Source organism: Oncorhynchus clarkii, chromosome 3 (assembly GCF_045791955.1).
Source record: "Oncorhynchus clarkii lewisi isolate Uvic-CL-2024 chromosome 3, UVic_Ocla_1.0, whole genome shotgun sequence".
NCBI lineage: Eukaryota > Metazoa > Chordata > Actinopteri > Salmoniformes > Salmonidae > Oncorhynchus > Oncorhynchus clarkii.
Window position 1 is genome coordinate 30,121,303 of NC_092149.1, and position 18,905 is coordinate 30,140,207.

An 18,905-nucleotide genomic window follows, 5' to 3' on the forward strand; every position below is an offset into this window, starting at 1 on the left:
TATGCATAGATACAAAATCGAGTTGAAAAAATAATTTGTGATGGAAAAAAAAATCAGGAACTATTTCTTAGAGCATTGGCACTCATTTCTCTCATTAACCTGCACCAAAGTTAAGGAGACATCTTAGCTCAGAATCTTGATCAACAAGCTCTAAATTATTTTAAGATATATTTTGGGAAGGAAAAATAAAATAAATATATTTTTTCTTTCCCTGAATCGATGTTGTGCTTTCACTTTGAGCTTCTTCTTGCGGGTGACTGTCACTCCAATTTCAATTTTTAAACGTTGATTTTTCATTTCTCCTTGATCACCACCACTTGGCCGAGGATTATGCAAGTGGTCACTTGCCAATAGACAGATAATACATGCCAAACCTGTAGTGTACATGGCATAAAAGTTATTGCAAGAAAGTTGTGTTAAACGGTAAAAGCAGGCTGTTCGGTTGTATAAGCAAAACCAGCGTCGGCGTGCTGCTAACAGTATAGGTTCCTCCACTGTCCCTGTCCCATGCCAGGCTCGAACTAGTCATCCTCTGCTCGCAAAAGCACATGAACACCCTCCTTGACGACGTACTAACAACGGCCACAGGTCTTGAGGAGAGGACGCACATTTAAGGGGAGAGGACGCACATTGAACACGCACTCAGAAGCCCTCATGTTTCGTTCTATCATTACAGTTAAGCCTAGGCCAGGGGTTTTCAAACCTCTCCTCGGGGACCGCAGCCATTCAATGTATTTGAACTATTCCACAGCTACAGTAGCACACCTAATTCCACTTGTCAACTAATCATTAAGTCCTTGAATAGGTGAATTCAGTGAGCTAGTTCAGGGCCACAACAAAAATGTGAAACGTCTGCAGGTCCAAGTATGCTCGGACAATTTGTAGAAGAAGTATGTTTTTCGATTGTTTATCCAAATCTTTAATAAAGACAGATAGCAGATATGTGTTTCAACAACAGTGATTTGTAGTTCACTATCAACCTATGGCACTCATCAAATCAAATCAAATCAAATGTATTTATATAGCCCTTCGTACATCAGCTGATATCTCAAAGTGCTGTACAGAAACCCAGCCTAAAACCCCAAAAAGCAAGCAATGCAGGTGTAGAAGCACGGTGGCTAGGAAAAACTCCCTAGAAAGGCCAAAACCTAGGAAGAAACCTAGAGAGGAACCAGGCTATGTGGGGTGGCCAGTCCTCTTCTGGCTGTGCCGGGTGGAGATTATAACAGAACATGGCCAAGATGTTCAAATGTTCATAAATGACCAGCATGGTCGAATAATAATAAGGCAGAAGAGTTGAAACTGGAACAGCAGCACGGTCAGGTGGACTGGGGACAGCAAGGAGTCATCATGTCAGGTAGTCCTGAGGCATGGTCCTAGGGCTCAGGTCCTCCGAGAGAGAGAGAAAGAGAGAAAGAGAGAATTAGAGAGAGCACACTTAAATTCACACAGGACACCGAATAGGACAGGAGAAGTACTCCAGATATAACAAACTGACCCTAGCCCCCCCGACACATAAACTACTGCAGCATAAATACTGGAGACTGAGACAGGAGTTAATTTGTGGACAACAGTGCCTTTCAGTGGCATGACATGGAAAAGACTTGACTAACAAACAGAGTGCGGATGAGGCAGATAAGGCCTCAGCTTCTTATAACCACAATAGGATGATAATGACTGTCTTAAAGAGCAATTCTACCACTTGTCAACCTCGTTTTCATTATCTCCAGCACAATATTAGTGTCTATGAAAATAGCGCATTTCATTGTTTCAGGAGAAAAATTACAAAGTTAAAAAGTTCTACCCAATGACATCATCAAAAGTCTAAACATTTAAAAAACAGTCATTTTCAAACACTATGAGATTCACTGTGATGTGGGGAGCAAGAAAATACAAAACCTCGTTGCAGGTTTTGAAAATCACTGTTTTTCTGACTTTGAATCCTACCCTGTGATGTCACAGATTTTTTTGGGGGGTGGGATCTTTCTTCTTATCTTTTTAAGTACAGATCATAGAAACACGCTGATATCACATATGTAGACTGGTATGGTGCTCGAGATAATGAATATGAGGTTGAAAAGTGGCGGAATTGCCCTTTAAATTTGATCCATTGGATTTGCATCTAAAATGTGGATATTACATTGATCTTTCTTTCTTTCTTTATCTCTTTATCTCTTTATTTATTTAATCCCCATACGTAAAAAACACATTCATTTTACATGAACATATGAAGTGTTTCAAAAACATGTTTTCATGCTATCACATGTGATTTTATGTGAAGTTAATGATAACACGTGATAACATGTAAAGCAACATGTGATAACATGAAACTGCACACTTACTAAAAAAGAGGTGCTATCTAGAACCTAAAAGGGTTCTTCCGCTGTCCCCATTGGAGAATCCTTTGTAGAACCCTTTTGGTTCCAAGTAGAAACGTGTTGGGTTACTTGTAGACCAAAAAGTACCTATATCAAAAATGGTTATCCTATGGGGACAGTTGAAGAACACTTTTGGAACCCATTTTTCTAAGAGTGCACATGAGAAGTGTTCAAAAAACACTTTTTCACACGATTTCACGTGTGAAATTTCATGTGAAATAATGTGATTTTCCACATGCGAAATCATGTGGTTTTTCTGTAAGGGTTTATTTGAACGACCCATCTAGGCCTACAGGGAGTTCACCCGACCTCAATCACCCAACCTCAACCCAATTGAGATGGTTAAGGATTAATTGGACTGCAGAGTGAAGGACGAGCAGCCAACAAGTGCTCAGCATACTCTTTCAAGACAGTTGGAAAAGCATTCCTCATTAAGCTTGTTGAAATAAAGCCAAGAGTGTGCAATGCCGTCATCAAGGCAAAGGGTGGCCACTTTGAAGAATCTCAAATATAAAATATATTTTGATTTGTTTAACACTTTTTTCTTACTACATGATTCCATATGTGTTATTTTATAGTTTTGATGTCTTAAATATTATTCTACAATGTAGAAAATAGTAAAAATAAAGAAAAATCTTTGAATGAGTAGGTGTGTCCAAACTTTTTAATGGTACTGTATATATATATATATATGTACATTTTTATATAAAAAACAAGCATAACTTCTCAGAAAACTCTTGACCAAAATCCAAATACTTCTTTAAAAAAGCATGGTCAGAAAATGGCTGCTCTCACACAAATACACTGTAGACTAGTAGGGCCAACAGCAACGAAGCAGTAGCGTAATGACTCCACACAGTACCTTCGGCACAAAAGCTCTCATCTGGACACTAAGAGACTAAGAGAGATTAAGACTAACTGGGCCTGATGGGACAGCTCAGAGTTTCTGCTCTTTTCTGTCCATATAGTTATCTTGGATGGGAGAAAGACGTGAGGCAGGCAAGGACAAAGGAGGGAGGGCGAGATTAGATCAAGGCATTTCTCTACTTTAACGTGGATTTCAATGTTTTAAATGTATTTTATTCGCTGGCCTGTTAATGGGGATGTTTTATTGACAAAGTTGCGGACAAAAGTGGCAAAAGAGATTATGGCTTTAACAAATACAATTCAATTCCAAACTGTTGCCTGCACATGAAGAGGCATCATTCTCATATAGAAATAGTTTGGCAACTATTGTGTAATCAGAGGAGCAATAGATTTTATTATTTTTGCTCCATTCAACCCACAGATGTAAAAGCATTTTAAACTGACATGGATAATTACTATAATACTCTCAGAAAGGTTTCCATATCTGAACGCAATTTCAATAATCAAGTGCTGCGCTAGCAATTATTTATCAATAAAATGACTTGCAGAACTTAAAGGGGTGTGGACACGCAGGCGTCTCTCCGCTTGTTTTCATGCGTGGGAATATTATCTCAAACTAGAATATATTATCCGATTAATTCGCCTGAATACTAAAAGGAAATTGAAATATCAAGCAAACACAAATGTTCGTGACCTGTAATCACCAAGAACAGCGGGAATTTAATTATGTTTTGGTCTACTGATCAAATTTCAGCTTTTGAGACAATGATTTTGTGCACCTGTGCACAAACATCCGACTGAAAACAAAGCTATTTGAACACAGTTGTATGTTTACTCAACCGTTGCAGTGTTTTTTTTCTCTCTCTTTCTCTCGCTCTCTCTCACACACACAATGTAGGCCTAAGCATTTGTGGGCCCCACAATTGTGCTCCTCCTGTACTCCCTGTTACCCATGACTGCGTGGCCACGCACGCCTCCAACTCAATCATCAACAGTGGTAGGCCAGATTTCCTGGTGCCAGGAAAATAACCTCTCCCTTAACATCAACAAAACGAAGGAGCTGATTGTGGACTTCAGGAGACAGCAGAGGGAGCACGCCTCCATCCACATCGATGGGGCCACAGTGGAGAAGGTGAAAAGCTTCAAGTTCCTCGGCATACATAGCACCGGTGATTTAAAATGGTCCTCCCACACAGACAGTGTGGTGAAGAAAACGCAACAGTGCATTTTCAACCTCAGGAGGCTGAAGAAATGTGGCTTGGCCCCTAAGACCCTCACAAACTTTTACAGATGCACCATTGAGAGCATCCTGTCAGGCTATGTCACAGCCTGGCATGGCAACCGCCCCGGTCAGCCTAACGCATCACCGGGAGCGCACTGCCTGCCCTTCAGGATATCTACAGCACCTGGTGTCAAAGGAAGGTCAAGAAGATCAACAAGGACCTCAGCCACCTGAGCCACGGCTTGTTCACCCAGCTACCACCCAGAAGGCGAGGTCAGTACAGGTGCATCAAAGCTGGGACCGAGACACTGAAAAACAGATTCTATCTCAAGGCCATCAGACTGTTAAATAGCCATCACTAGCCGGCCTCCACCCAGTACCCTGCCCCTAACTTAGTCACTGTCACTAGCCGGCTACCACCCGGTTACTCATCCCTGAACCTTAGAGGCTGCTGCCCTATGTACATAGACATGAAACACTGGTCACTAATAATGTTTACATACTGTTTTACCCATTTCATATGTTTATACTGTATTCTAGTCAAGTCCAACCTATTCAACTATTGCTGTATATACACTATTCAATCCACATTTCCTGAATGCTCAAATTCTAATAGTTTACCTAATTTCAGTTTATGTAAAAACAAACAAGCAAATATAATGCAGAGAAACATTGTACAATCGAAACCACTATGAAATATATTTTCCAATACCAAAAATACTGTATTTTAAGATGTTTGAAGCTGGTGTACAAAACTGAAAGTAAAAGATGCAGAAACGAAACTTAACAATGGAAATAATAAAAATAGCACATAGAACAGATCTACTGCTTCTTAGACATGCTTTCAATAAGGATGACAGATCTTTAACTCAAATGTCTATGTGCATTTGGTCGTCACCCCAAAAGTTACATATGGCAGCTTTAAAGGCATGGTTCTGGAATGCAACGTTTTAGAAATAAGACCTTACAGAACTTCTGCAATTCAAGGTTCCATGGGGAATATTTTACGCTCAGAAACTTGCATATTTTCTCCCGACAATTTTAGTTGTGAAACTATCCATGTACAAGACTGAATTTTAGACAATTAGTTCCCTCTACTGGATATTGTAGGTACAGTAAATGTTGTGTATTTTCCATAAGGATTATGGGTACAGCATCGGACAGTTACATAAATTTACCGGAAGAACCACACAGGAGAATGCATATTGCTTTCTATCAAAATCCAGAATGAAAATTATACTATATCGTTTTGCTTTCGCAGGTGCGTTGGCATGATGCAGCGGTTTACATGTATCGCCACGTGTCGTGAGCTCCGCGGGTTAGTAAAGGGCTCATACGTGTCATCGCTGGCCTCCCCCTTGAATAGGACCTATTCCACGATGCCAAAACAGCCCCTATGCCGTTCATCGACGTCTATCTATACGTGCGCCGCGGGTCCGCTTGGAGAACCGACCGCACGATGTAGCTTGCATAACTTTCGGCGACAAAGTGGGGTTTTCTCCCATGAGAAATACAGACACTACTGCACAGAGAGCGAGAATGAACGGAAGCGCACTGGCGGCCATGGTCATCATGGCATCACAGTTGTCGGCATCCCTGATCCACTCACGTGGATTCGGAATAAAGTCCACATCTACCTGATAGAACTCTATTTTCAATTGGGCATTAACAATGTGGAATTTGACAATGGAGTCAAGCAGGTATGGTTTCTCAGGTGTTATATATAGGCTGCTCTTTGGTATATCATTATATCCCTTATTGGATAAGGGTTATGTCAGCTTTATGATAGGGTCATAACTCACTGTATTCATCATATATGTTTGGGATATTAGAAACTACACATTGGCAAATGTGAACTAGACACTTGACTGACCTGGTCTTTGCAATAGGCACTGGTCCATGTCTCCACCATGATGTCCAATGGCAACTTTGAGGAGCTGAGAGGGTTGGTATCAACAGAGGTAGCCTACTCATACCATCTCCAAAGTCCTATTTTATATTAATCTAAATGAGTCTATTGTAAAGACAAAGTGTTGTGTCCTGTTTTAGATTCCTCTATCAGTTTTCTGACGAATCAATGGCCCCGATTATAGCCACGTCCCATAAGCTGTATCTTATCTGGTTTCATTTCAGATGGTGGTCTATGCGCAACAGAGGTGTAGGGCTCTCTCAGAAACCCAAAGAAGACATCTAGCTATCTCATTGGACGATATTATATTTATTCTGCCAGAGGAAGTTTCCATAGTTTTTGATTCAAATGGTATTGCTGTGTGTGTGTGTGTGTGTGTGTGTGTGTGTGTGTGTGCGTGCGTGCGTGCGTGAGTGAGTTAGTGTGATGCATAACTTTGTCCTACTTCACTGTTTCTGTATATTTGTCTTTTGTTAGCTCTCTGTTTTCCTGCTTCCTCTGTTATTCTCAGGTAGGAAGTTTTGCTTCATTGTGATGAGGTTCTGGCATATGTCCACTGCTGATGTTCCTGAGGACCCGGAGAGTACCAAGATATTCAAAATGGCCGCCACTGAAGAAGACGGCCCACAGAAGAAGATAGTGACAGCTGTCTATGAGTAAGCATGGCATCCAACTAATCAATATTCATTTCACGCATCCAAATGTTTGGATTATAATTATTAAGTCTCCCTAAATTTTACTTAAATATGTTTAAATATGAATTAAATACTTTTTAGTGCTGTGTCTCCACCAATTCTTAATCTCTTAATCTATCTTGATGGATAAACGAAGAGATTTGATATGCGAGAGTTTGTCAATATTTTCTTTACTTTCTCCATGTCTGTGAACCCACAATAAGTAATGGAAACATTTAACCAAGAGACTTAATTTTCTGCATCTCATAGAGAAAGGTTGGGGGCATACATACCTCTCTCTACATGAGATAGTTAGTTATATTGTGTATATAGAAAGCACATTGTAGTTGCTCTTGATTCTTTTATATTTGTTTGTATTACGTCTCATAGTATTGTAGTGTGTTATGGCAGCCATGTTGACAGTGTAATTAATGTGTTATATCACTTCCTAAGTGCTATAAAAGTATGCCTATGGATAACCAATTGAAGAGAAATCTTCAGTGCTGCAACTTCTGATTTGGTCTGACTCACTTACGCGATTTGCTCCAAGCACAATGACAGGAATTAAATCCACCTCCGATCCACGGAGTAGGATCAAGCTTCTTCTCCCATTCCTGATCAGAAATCCCGTTAGGAATTGGACCACACGGTTTGGTTGTCATACCTAATACCCACCTATCTAGTTGGCCAGAATCTCACTCTCATTGTTTCAGGTCTTAAACTCTTTTCTAAAAGCCTGTCATACTTCCTATGTTTACCCTTTCATTGCTGAGACACAGTTTGGCAGGATAAGAGAGCTCTGTTAAGATGCTTCACCTTATTTTCAAGGTGATGGTGGGAAGATTAGTTTGGTTGTTTGTCAGCATTGGTTTCAATGGTCTTCCCTCAGCTGTTTGGAAACAACTTTTCTCATCTTCAAAAGTATACTCCATAAACAATATTTGTCGTCACACTCTCTTGCTCTCTCTCTGTCTCATTCACTCTACTTCTCTTGTCGCTTTGCAGAGGTGCTAAAACACCATAGAACAATCTAAAGCAATTCCTATTAAATCTAAACCTATTAAATTTTAATGTGTTTCTCTCCCTCTCCCCCCTTTCTCTCTCTCTCTCCCCTCAGATTCCACCGGGAGCTGACCAGGGGAGCTGAACCTGATTGGACAGTCACTAACATCTGGCACTGGCACTGGAAACAGATTGGGTGATTGGACAAGACCCATGAATACCTCTGTCACCAGGATACAGCATCAGACCAAGCATACACAGCACCGTTTACCTAATTCAGTTCCGACAACATTCAACTCAACAAAACATTATTAACCAACAGGACTTCAATCAGCAGGACCATTGTACTCAGCCAAGCGCACTCAAACTCAACTGAACCATTACAAGTCAACAGAAGAGTCACCTTGAGTCCTAGCTGCTTTGTAGGGTGGACTGGATGGAACCAGAGCCCTACACACTGAAATACAGATGTATTATTTCTCCCTAAGTTCTCCAATCTGAGGTGTGTTGGAAACAATAGACTTTATCTGAATCTCCTCAGCATGAACAATTAGTGCCTACAATATCCCTGCTGTTACAGTTTGTCCCAGAACCAAATAAACTGCTTCATGGTGATACTGTATGAGCTTTTGTCTCTTTGAAACAGTATCACAGGTTTAAACTGTTGTTCTGTATTGTCCAGAAACAACTTAGTTGTCTGATTATTCAGAAGTAAAATTGATGCCGCATAGCATCTATAAAGGTAGGATACAATTAATAAACACAACGATCCTCAGCAGAAGGGGGCGATAGTGTTACACAAATCACAATATGAATGAGTGTTTATTGAAAGCTGTTGGATAATAACTGGCAAGTCCCTTTGTCCTCGTATAGGTGTTTATATGATACACATTTTACACGAGTGACCTCGGTTTAGTTTGGGAAAAAACAAGGATAGGATAGTATACACATACCGGTCCCACTTTAAAGGAAGTACAACTTGTAAAGGCTTTATATAGCATAAATTCTTCACAAATAATCTATAAGCACATGTCATACAAAGTGTGTTATGTCACATTTGGCAATTCACCCTACAGTGGTAATGGCCATGTCACCTTTTATGCATCAGTTATAGAGTATGACAGATGCTTAGATGATTTGTGAAGCCTTTATGTAGTGCTAGGAAGCCTTTATGTATGCTATTTAAAGCCGTTTTAAGTTGTACTTTGTTTCAAGTGGGACCCAAATATCTGACATTATGATACAATATCACAAAGGAATCACAGATGTCGGTGTACTGTAATTTATTATACCAGTGCCAACATCCTCTATTAGGCCGTCATTGTAAATAAGAATTTGTCCTTAACTGACTTGCCTAGTTAAATAAATGTTAAATAAAATACAATCTAAAAAAATAACACTGACAGGCTATTGAACGCTGTGTCATCCAATTCTGTCAACTCTTAAATCACACTATTAATGATGCATCAAATAGAGAGACAATTCCTTCATTAGTAAGCATTCATTTATGCATAATGAAATATGGGTGTGGATTATTATAATTTCCAGGCGTGGTAATATGGGCAGGTGCGTAGGGGGTTCTGGTTAGAGACGCTTCCTGGTTATTCCTAATGTGATTATGAGTGTGGATCGCTTTACTTATGTTAAAATGCTAGTGAATATGTTTATAGCATATTAGCCAATTCACCACGCCAGGGTGTCAGATTGTTAAATGGTCATTTACAGTAGTAGAATAATTCAAGTGATAAAACACAGACAAAAGCTAATGTGTTGTGTTTATTAACACATATTTCTGTGTTGTTGGGATTTGACATGGATTAGTGTATGCACACTGTACCTTTTATTCATCTGGTTATTCAAGTTGATATTGTTCTCCAAACAATTACTTCAATATGCCGTCAGTACAGTAGGTGGGTGTTTTCGCACACCTGTGTGTTTGTGTGTCTAAGGCTGTGGCCACATTTAATTAAGATTGACAGATTGACATTATAACACTGACTAATAAAATAGTAAATGTGTGTGTAAATATAATCAAAGAGTGCGACAGAATAAATAGGACTTCAAATGATAAGACTCCGATGGCATGATGGTACTCATAATTCTCAATATTTACTTAGGTTTCAGGAGTAGATACTGTGTATTATCACATGCAGGAAGGGTAAGCATTCAGTTAGCAGTAGTTAGAAGCAGAAAAAAGGTATGACTTATTCTAGCAACAGCTTATTGCTCTCAACATAAGAAAATACATTATAGTCCACAATCAAAAATAATTTTAATGACAGTTAATATGACAATTAATAGTTATTCTCACAGGAAAAAAATAAGTATAACACTTATGTAGTATATGTAATACTTGAAGTACATTCTTTCACGGAATAGATACTGAGGTGGTAAAATATACTATTCAGATTTAATTAGCTTGAATTTCCTTTAGAACGTCCCGGAAAATCTCCACACACACGTCCCCAGTGGGGTGTCTCATGGATGCCAGTTTCCACACCTCCTCAAATGTCTCCGCGGAAATACTCTCGCCCACATTTCGGAATATGTCAGCAATCTGAAAAGGAAATTGAGGCGGAAATAAGAATCAGAAGATGTCTTTCACAAATGATTTGCTTATGCTCCGTCCTATTTCAATAACATTTTGTGTCAATCACTTCTCCAATGGCAGAATTGTTCATACCAATTATAATTTTTTAAAACAACATTTTTTTCCTACATTTTGAATGCTGTAACAAAATCCCACAAAACCTCCACATGGTACTGTGTGTCCCAGTGCTATTCTATAAAATCTACTAGACCATATCTTTCTTTCTCTCCCTTGATTCTTCAGTGGGTTCATTGGTATTCTGTACCTCCTCTTTGGTTCGGGGGCAGAAGAAGTGCTCCTTGTGGACTCCCCTTAGGGAGTGCAGCGTAGGATACAGGAGGTCAAAGGCCGTGGTCTGGTCACCGTAGTTAGTGCTGTCGCTGACGCGCTTGATCCGCGGGGCCGCCAGGTCGGTGCGCACTGTGGGAGTCCCGTACATACGATAGTCTATGTGGAAAGATGTCATAATTATACAGTGAGAATGTGATTCACACAATGTAGAGAAGCAGGGGGAAAAGGACTACCAGTCCATTGTAATGCAAAGATACAAATGTCAGAAATCGTGTGCTGAATCTCTGAGAAATGTCCGTCCCTCCATTTTTTTTGAGAAGTATGGGAATTACACTACCATTCAAACGTTTGGAGTCACTTAGAATTGTCCTTGTTTTTGAAAGAAAAGCAGATTTTTTTGTCCATTAAAATAACATCAAATTGATCAGAAATACAGTGTAGACATTGTTAATGTTGTAAATTACTATTGTAGTTGGAAATGGCTGATTTTTATGGAATATCTACTTAGGTGCACAGAGGCCAATTATCAGCAACCAACCCTCAAAACACCCGTCTCAACGTCAACAGTGAAGAGGCGACTTCGGGATGCTGGCCTTCTAGGCAGAGTTGTAAAGAAAAAGCCATATCTCAGACTGGCCAATAAAAATAAAAGATTAAGATGGGCAAAAGAACAGACACTGGACAGAGGAACTCTGCCAAGAAGGCCAGCATCCCGGAGTCACCTCTTCACTGTTGACGTTGAGACTGGTGTTTTGCGGGTATTATTTAATGAAGCTGCCAGTTGAGGACTTGTGAGGCATCTGTTTCTCAAACTAGACACTCTAATGTACTTGTCCTCTTGCTCAGTTGTGCACCGGGGCCTCCCACTCCTCTTTCTCTTCTGGTTAGAGCCAGTTTGCAATGTTCTGTGAAGGGAGTAGTACACAGCGTTGTACCAGATAGTCAGTTTCTTGGCATTTTCTCGCATGGAATAGCCTTAATTTCTCAGAACAAGAATAGACTAATGAGTTTCAGAAGAGAAGTCTTTGCTTCTGGCCATTTTGAGCCTGTAGTCGAATCCACAAATGCTGATGCTCCAGATACTCAACTAGTCTAAAGAAGGCCAGTTTTATTGCTTCTTTGAAATCAGCAAAACAGTTTTCATCTGTGCTAACAATTGCAAAAGGGTTTTCTAATGATCAATTAGCCTTTTAAAATGTTTCCAGCTACACAAGTCATTTACAACATGAACAATGGCTACACTGTATTTCTGATCAATCTGATGTTATTTTCAAATGGACAAAAAAAAAAAATGCTTTTCTTTCAAAAACAGGAAATATCTTAGTGACACCAAACTTTTGAACGGTAGTGTATATCAAATTCTTCATGCATCTTTCACCTAAATATCTATTTACTGTAGTTTGAGGTAAACCTGGACAGTAAAGTGTTACAAGACAACACAACCACAACTGACCAGTTGTAGGGAGAACACCCACGACAGCCCGGATGAGAGAGGAGGAGGTGACGAAGCGGTCCTGGATGGTCCTGGGTCTGTTGAGGGTCTTGGGGGTCTTCAGCATGCTGCCCACCTCTGCAGGCTCCAGGTCCTCCGGTCTGGCCAAAGCCTCTGAGGCTGCAGGTCTCACAAGGAGAGTCTCTCTCTGCATGTTATCTGGGGCTGTGCTGGTCTTACACTCTGAGGTAGAGTTGTCAATCAAAAGGGAATAGAATTACTGCCAGTCCACCAATCACAGAACGTTGACTTGAATGGGAATGAGCCTTCTAGTAATTATATTTCTAGGCTTAGACACTGTAACTAACCACTGGTCAGAATGCGCTGCTCCACTTTACTGATGGGCATTTTGTCCTTCCAGTTGAGGAAGTTGGCAAACTCCAGAAAGTTGATGAGTCCGTCTTTGTCCACGTCACAGTACTCCATCAAGTCATCCAGCATCGGCCCACTCAGGTCCAGGTTAAACTGACGACACACGTCCTGCAGGTCCTCCTTGTCGATCACACCCTGACCCTTCTGTGAAGTCGCACACACAAACGCACGCACGCACGTAGCACACAGACAGACTGAACAGAGGTTGTGTCTATCTCAAACCAACATAATATTATCAAAGACAGTACAGTATGAAGATATCTAGAAACTGATTCTCCAATAGAAATCCCAGATCATGCTTGTAGGCAATGTCATGGCGACGTTGGTTAGCTAAGCTCATGCGCAGAAACATCTCATCAGGTCTAATGGTAGTCTCACGCCAAACTGCGCATGTGCAGGCAATCAAATCAAAGGCACTCCTTCGATATTAAGTAGTTTATGAAAATGCGTCAGCCACTTTCACAAAGTTGGAGTACTAACATGGTCAGCTATTTTCGACATTGGCTTGAATCTAGGTTGTTCCTTTAGATTCCAGGAAAATCAACAACTAAGGAATCATTTTTCACTTCTCCCATTGACTTGCAGACCCCAAACTTATGTCTGGTTGGTCGAGTCTGCTTCGCAAAGCTTTCCCAGAAGTATTGCGATGTTGTGCCTTGGGTTTAGAAATTCTGTGATATTATCAAGTTAATACAGTATATACAGTGCATTCAGACACCTTTGCTTTTCCCACATTGTTACGATACAGCGTTATTCTAAAATGTATTAAATAGTTTATTCCCCCTCATCAATCTACACACAATACCCCATAATGACAAAGCAAAAACAGTTTTTTAGACATTTTTGCAAATGTATTACAATTTTTTTTTTAATCTACATTTACATAAGTATTCAGACCCTTTTCTCAGTCCTTTGTTGAAGCACCTTTGGCAGGAATAACAGCCTCGAGTCTTCTTGGGTAGGATGCTACAAGCTTGGCACACCTGTATTTGGGGAGTTTCTGCCATTATTCTCTGCAGATCCTCTCAAGCTCTGTCAGATTGGGTGTGGAGCGTCTCAGCACAGCTATTTTCAGGTCTTTCCAGAGATGTTAGATCGGGTTCAAGTCCGGGCTCTGGCTGAGCAACTCAAGGACATTCAGAGACGTATCTCAAAGCCACTTCTGTGTTGTCTTGGCTGTGTGCTTAGGGTTATTGTCCTGTTGGAAGGTGAACCTTCGCCCCAGCGCTCTGGAGCAGGTTTTCATCAAGGATCGCTCTGTACTTTTCTCCATTCATCTTTCCCTCTCTCCTGAATAGCCCCCCAGTCCCTGCCGCTGAAAAACATCCCCACAGCACGATGCTGCCACCACCACCATAGGGATGATGCCAGGTGTTCTCCAGACGTGACGCTTAACATTCAGGTCAAAGAGTTCAATCTTGGTTTCATCAGACCAAAGAATATTGTTTTTCATGGTCTGAGAGTCCTTTAGGTGCATTTTGGCAAACTCCAAGCGGGCTGTCATGTGCCTTTTACTGAAGAATGGCTTCCGCCTGGTTACTACCATAAAGGCCTGATTAGTGAAGTGCTGCAGAGATTGTTGTCCTTCTGGGAGGTTCTCCCATCTCCACAGAAGAACTCTGAAACTCTGTCAGAGTGACAATCAGGTTCTTGGTCACCTCCCTGGCTTAGACCCTTCTCCCCCAATTCCTCAGTTTGGCCAGGCGGCCAGCTCTAGGAAGAGTCTTGGCGGTACCAAACTTCTTCCATTTAAGAATGATGGAGGCCACTGTGTTCATAGGGATCTCCAATGCTGCAGACATTTTTTTGGTACCCTTCCCCAGATCTGTGCCTCGACACAATCCTGTCTTGGGTCTCTACAGAAAATTCCTTCGACCTCATGGCTTGGTTTTTGCTCTGACATGCACTGTCAACTGTGGGACCTTATATAGGCAGGTGTGTGCCTTTACAAATCATGTCCAATTAATTAAATTTACCATAGGTGGACCAATCAAGTTGTAGACACATCTCAAGGATGATCAATGGAAACAGCATGCACCTGAGCTCAATTTTGAGTCTCATAGCAAAGGGTCTGGATACTTATGTAAATAAGGTATTTGTTTTTTATTTGTAATAAATTTGTAAAGTTTTCTAAAAACATGTTTTTGCTTTGTCATTATGGGGTATTGTGTGTAGATTGATGAGGATTTAAATATTTATTTAATACATTTTAGAATAAGGCTGTAACGTAACAAAATGTGGGAAAAGTCAAGGGGTACCTTCCGAATGCATTGTATGTTACCTTGTCGTAGTGCCTGAAGGCCTGCAGCAGGGAGTTAAAGTGGTGGAAGTTGACCTTCTTGAGGTGCTGGCGTACAGCACTGACCAGGGTGCGCTGTCTGTCTGTGCCTTTCTGGTACTCTGCTGGAGGGGTTGAGTGGAGAAGGTCACCCGCACCTGTGGAGAAAGTTAAACCAAATTCTTCATCTTCAAACAATAACAAAAGGCTTACATTTTGGTCACCCCTCTAGACTACATTATAGCTTGACCCATTTTTACCAATTTCATACTGGCATTGTAATAGAAAACTCAATATGTGTCCTTTTATGAATATGTGTCCTTTTATTAATTCAAATTTGACTCACCAAAGTCATCTGGCCGCATCAAGATTCCAAATGTGTGACCTGCTGGCACTTTCAATGTGTCTGCTATGCTGTAAAAGGCCGGGAACAGAGGAATTAAAGCTGCTGTAGTAGCTTGGCATGAGTTGTGCAATACACAGGTCTGGAACGTACACTGAACAGGCATTTAACTAGATCTGCATTAAATAGTTAATGTGATAGACTTACGGGTCATGCACTTTGCCAATCTGTGGCTGTGTCCTTTCCCTGAAGTCATCACATCTCAGAGAAACAAACTTTGCACTGTTATGCCTATTGGAAAAATAGCAGTACACAAATCAACATTTGATGTCATGACTATTGGCAATGCATTGTGTGACACTGAATGGTGATGAGCGATAAGAAGTCAAGTGTTTTGAATAAACATAAGGTAAGATAAGTGCTTACTTCTGAGTATCACACAACCAGTGGAGAGATTTGGAGACACTGCGTCCATCGTTGTGGTGGGGAGTAGGCACTCCGAACCTGCCGTCCTTTCCATAATGGCTCCACTTGTATTTCCTATCAACCTGTTCACCTGGGACACAACACAGTTATGATGGATTTACCCAGGCTAAAATCAAACAGAGAAATATCGACTTGTGTGTTTAACCACTGGCTATGGTGTTTCTTCAGAAATGTGTCTGAAAATTATGGGTGTTAAATCAATGTGTAAAACAACATATTGAATAGCATATAAATGACTTTCAAGACAAAATGAAGTCCCCATTTGAACACTGTCAGAACCAAAGAGAGACAAATGTCCACAATACTCACCGACAAAGTAGGCATTGTGGGAGCGGATATAAGACTGGTGTCCCTCCTGAGCCTCTGTCGCCACCTGCTCTGCACTTTTAGGTGGGTTGATAATCACACCTGCAGCTGCACCTGGATCAGAAGGAACACACTTGTACATGAAGGCTTGTGGATATGTCTTTCAGTCATAATATGAATGTTCATTGTGACACATTGTAGCTTCTAGGGTCTTTCTTTATTGTCTGACTCACTTTTGGGGGATTTCACACCAAATGTGGCGTTGCCAATGTCGAGACAATTTGGAAGCCCAGGGCTTTGATCATGTGACCTGCCCAGGGGGGCTTTTTGATTGGTGGAATACCCAGCTTCACTGAGCTGATGTAACCTCTGTTGATAGATGGTCTTAGGTGGTGGGTTGATCACTAATCCACCCTGTAGAAAATACAGGAACAAATGCAACCATATCAATTCCATGAATTAATGTGTGGATGATCTCTACCATGTTAAATGCATCTACAGATGTAGGATCTTCATTTTAGCCAGTTTGCTACAGCAGGAAAACAATCCTGCAACAGGAAATTTGAATTATTATGTGGACCCTAATTCATGGACATTTTCTGTAGCGTTTGATACATTTTTTGTTAGGGCAAATCAAGTCTGGAAATTAGAAACTTTAGAAGCATTTTTAAACCATGAAAACACTACAAGTTTGCATTTCCTGTCATGCAGTAAAAATTCTCAGCAACAAAATAGTGATCAAATTAAGATCCTACATCTGTAACATGAAAACCTGAGGCTAGTTAGCTTAAAACTCACTATACATGTCTGTTTATTTAGGCCTCTACTCACAGAAATAGAAGCTTGGCTGCTCACTCCATGAACTAGAGTACTGGCAATATCAGGGTCGTTGGCTTTCCCATGGAACACTCGGATAGCCCCTGCACCTGGGCGTGTTGTGTTGAGAAACTTCCTCACTACTGGTGGGGTTTGGGGCTTTAAAAGGAAGGTGTGAGACAGTGAATATACTCCCACACAAACAGACATATGCACTTGTGCACAATCCCCCCCTAAACATGCTGCTGAGGCAAAAAGGAGAATGACAAAGGACTGCACTGTATATCCCAGGCACGTCAGATCCTATTGTATATTGCCATTCAGGACAGTTTGGTAGTGATGTTAATTCAGTTAGTGTGTTGATCTAGCTATATCATATTTATGTTTATTATTTGGCAGCACGATCTCAACTTACCTTGGGTGATATTTCTTGTAAGCAAGCCTTAGCTCTGTCACCTACAGGAATAAGTTTCCCAGCCTAGGTGACATGGGGATATCATAGACATACAGTATGGTAACATGCATTTACAGTAGACCGCATCATATACGCACATCTTGCGAGATAAAATAGTTACCAGATGAATCAGTCAAACGCAAAGAAATAACTAGGCTACCAAGCCTATTTGCTTGTTACCCTTCGAATATTCGGTAAACTTTCGGTGTATTTCCAGGTGTTGGTTGCATTCCTTTCTATCATATTCATATCGTTAGCGTATCAACAAGTTGCTATAAAAAAATATGTAGCCTACTCAACACGGGTTTACATGTCTAGTTGCTAGTTACAATGTTTCATTCTGAAGAGAGAAGCTTAAGATGGCTACTTTGTATCAAATTCCAGGACATTCTGATAGAATGTTTATCTCGAGTCACATGGCAACCGCCACTAGGAAACCAAGGCTTGATCTGATTGGCGCTATAATTATAGGCTTACTGTGCAAGTGTTCTAGAATAAAGACACCAAAAGTATACCTTGTGATAATTACTATGGCAATAAAAATAAATAAATAATAAATACAAATAAATAAAAATGTTTAAAAAAAAACACTTTTTAAATTAATGTTTTACTATGCGGGGAAAATATGACTCCAGCGTAAAGAGGTCAATCGAACTCGATCAAAACAATGGAATTGACATGGAAACGCGCGTGGAAAAGAGCCGTGAGGGAAATATCCCAATCTTCTCATTACCTCTCAGCAAAATGTGCCTACATTTAGGCTATTGTTTGTGTATTTCACACTATGTTGAGGTAAAAATTGGAGTATAATGCTTGTATAGATGTCAACCCCAGCACATGTTCATGTCATTGTCACCAATCAACGACAGACTACCACTACTGATTTCTGCATGCTAGCTATGCTAACCAGTTTATCTGAAAGGGAGTTAGCATTTAGCAGACACTTATTCTAAACCTGAAAAGGGACAACTTCTAAAGCAAAAACAGCTAAATATATCCAAATCGGACTCAAGTAACCACATTGTAGGCCTTCTACAATTCATACATCATGACGGATTTGTTGGATGTGCGCCAATCTGGGCAATGGAAACTCTGCGTTCCATTTACCGCATCTATGCTGATTTATGTTATGGTGATTTAGAATGTATTGAATAATTAAAGTTTTTGTAAAAAAATATATATATAATGTAATGACTTGTCTTTGAAACTGATGAATGGAAACAATTTTTTCAGACCCAAACTAAGAAATGTTAAAGAAACAATGGTTAAATCCCAACCAACCCCAATTAAGAACCTGTATGATTATGAACATTGCAAATGCATGCCCATGTTTGCCTTTAGCCTACACTTTGGCAGTATGGCATGTTATGACATAAAGTTTGCTACGTCATATGTTACAAAGGTTTTTTGTGAATTAGTTAGCAC

At 40.4% G+C, this 18,905-nt stretch overlaps 2 protein-coding genes across 2 annotated transcripts; one reads left to right on the forward strand and one right to left on the reverse strand.

Moving 5' to 3' along the window:
* The first annotated feature begins 5,602 nt into the window (after positions 1 to 5,602).
* LOC139392791 (m-AAA protease-interacting protein 1, mitochondrial) lies at positions 5,603 to 8,667 on the forward strand. The gene is made up of 5 exons (XM_071141048.1): positions 5,603 to 6,167; positions 6,357 to 6,428; positions 6,601 to 6,727; positions 6,888 to 7,032; positions 8,168 to 8,667. Exons 1-5 carry the CDS (start codon positions 5,739 to 5,741, stop codon positions 8,250 to 8,252), a joined length of 858 nt encoding a protein of 285 aa, XP_070997149.1. The 5' UTR covers positions 5,603 to 5,738; the 3' UTR covers positions 8,253 to 8,667.
* Positions 8,668 to 10,139: 1,472 nt separating this feature from the next.
* LOC139392799 (EF-hand domain family, member B) lies at positions 10,140 to 17,856 on the reverse strand. Its single transcript, XM_071141059.1, has 13 exons — positions 17,661 to 17,856; positions 17,442 to 17,504; positions 17,042 to 17,185; positions 16,444 to 16,624; positions 16,214 to 16,324; positions 15,845 to 15,974; positions 15,626 to 15,709; positions 15,422 to 15,489; positions 15,079 to 15,233; positions 12,734 to 12,941; positions 12,387 to 12,608; positions 10,908 to 11,089; positions 10,140 to 10,609 (listed from the first exon to the last, which is right to left on the reverse strand). Exons 1-13 carry the CDS (start codon positions 17,727 to 17,729, stop codon positions 10,463 to 10,465), a joined length of 1,764 nt encoding a protein of 587 aa, XP_070997160.1. The 5' UTR covers positions 17,730 to 17,856; the 3' UTR covers positions 10,140 to 10,462.
* Positions 17,857 to 18,905: the final 1,049 nt, after the last annotated feature.

What these genes read in the sequence shown, in the direction of transcription:
- LOC139392799 (XM_071141059.1), bottom strand. Translation starts at nt 17,729, where the DNA reads ATGAATATGATAGAAAGGAATGCAACCAACACCTGGAAATACACCGAA. An exon ending in GTTTACCGAATATTCGAAGG is followed by an intron (nt 17,505 to 17,660) that starts GTAACAAGCAAA and finishes CATGTCACCTAG; the next exon opens with GCTGGGAAACTTATTCCTGT. An exon ending in GCAGCGCATTCTGACCAGTG is followed by an intron (nt 12,609 to 12,733) that starts GTTAGTTACAGT and finishes ACTCTACCTCAG; the next exon opens with AGTGTAAGACCAGCACAGCC.
- LOC139392791 (XM_071141048.1), top strand. Translation starts at nt 5,739, where the DNA reads ATGATGCAGCGGTTTACATGTATCGCCACGTGTCGTGAGCTCCGCGGG. An exon ending in CATAGTTTTTGATTCAAATG is followed by an intron (nt 6,728 to 6,887) that starts GTATTGCTGTGT and finishes TGTTATTCTCAG; the next exon opens with GTAGGAAGTTTTGCTTCATT. An exon ending in ATAGTGACAGCTGTCTATGA is followed by an intron (nt 7,033 to 8,167) that starts GTAAGCATGGCA and finishes CTCTCCCCTCAG; the next exon opens with ATTCCACCGGGAGCTGACCA.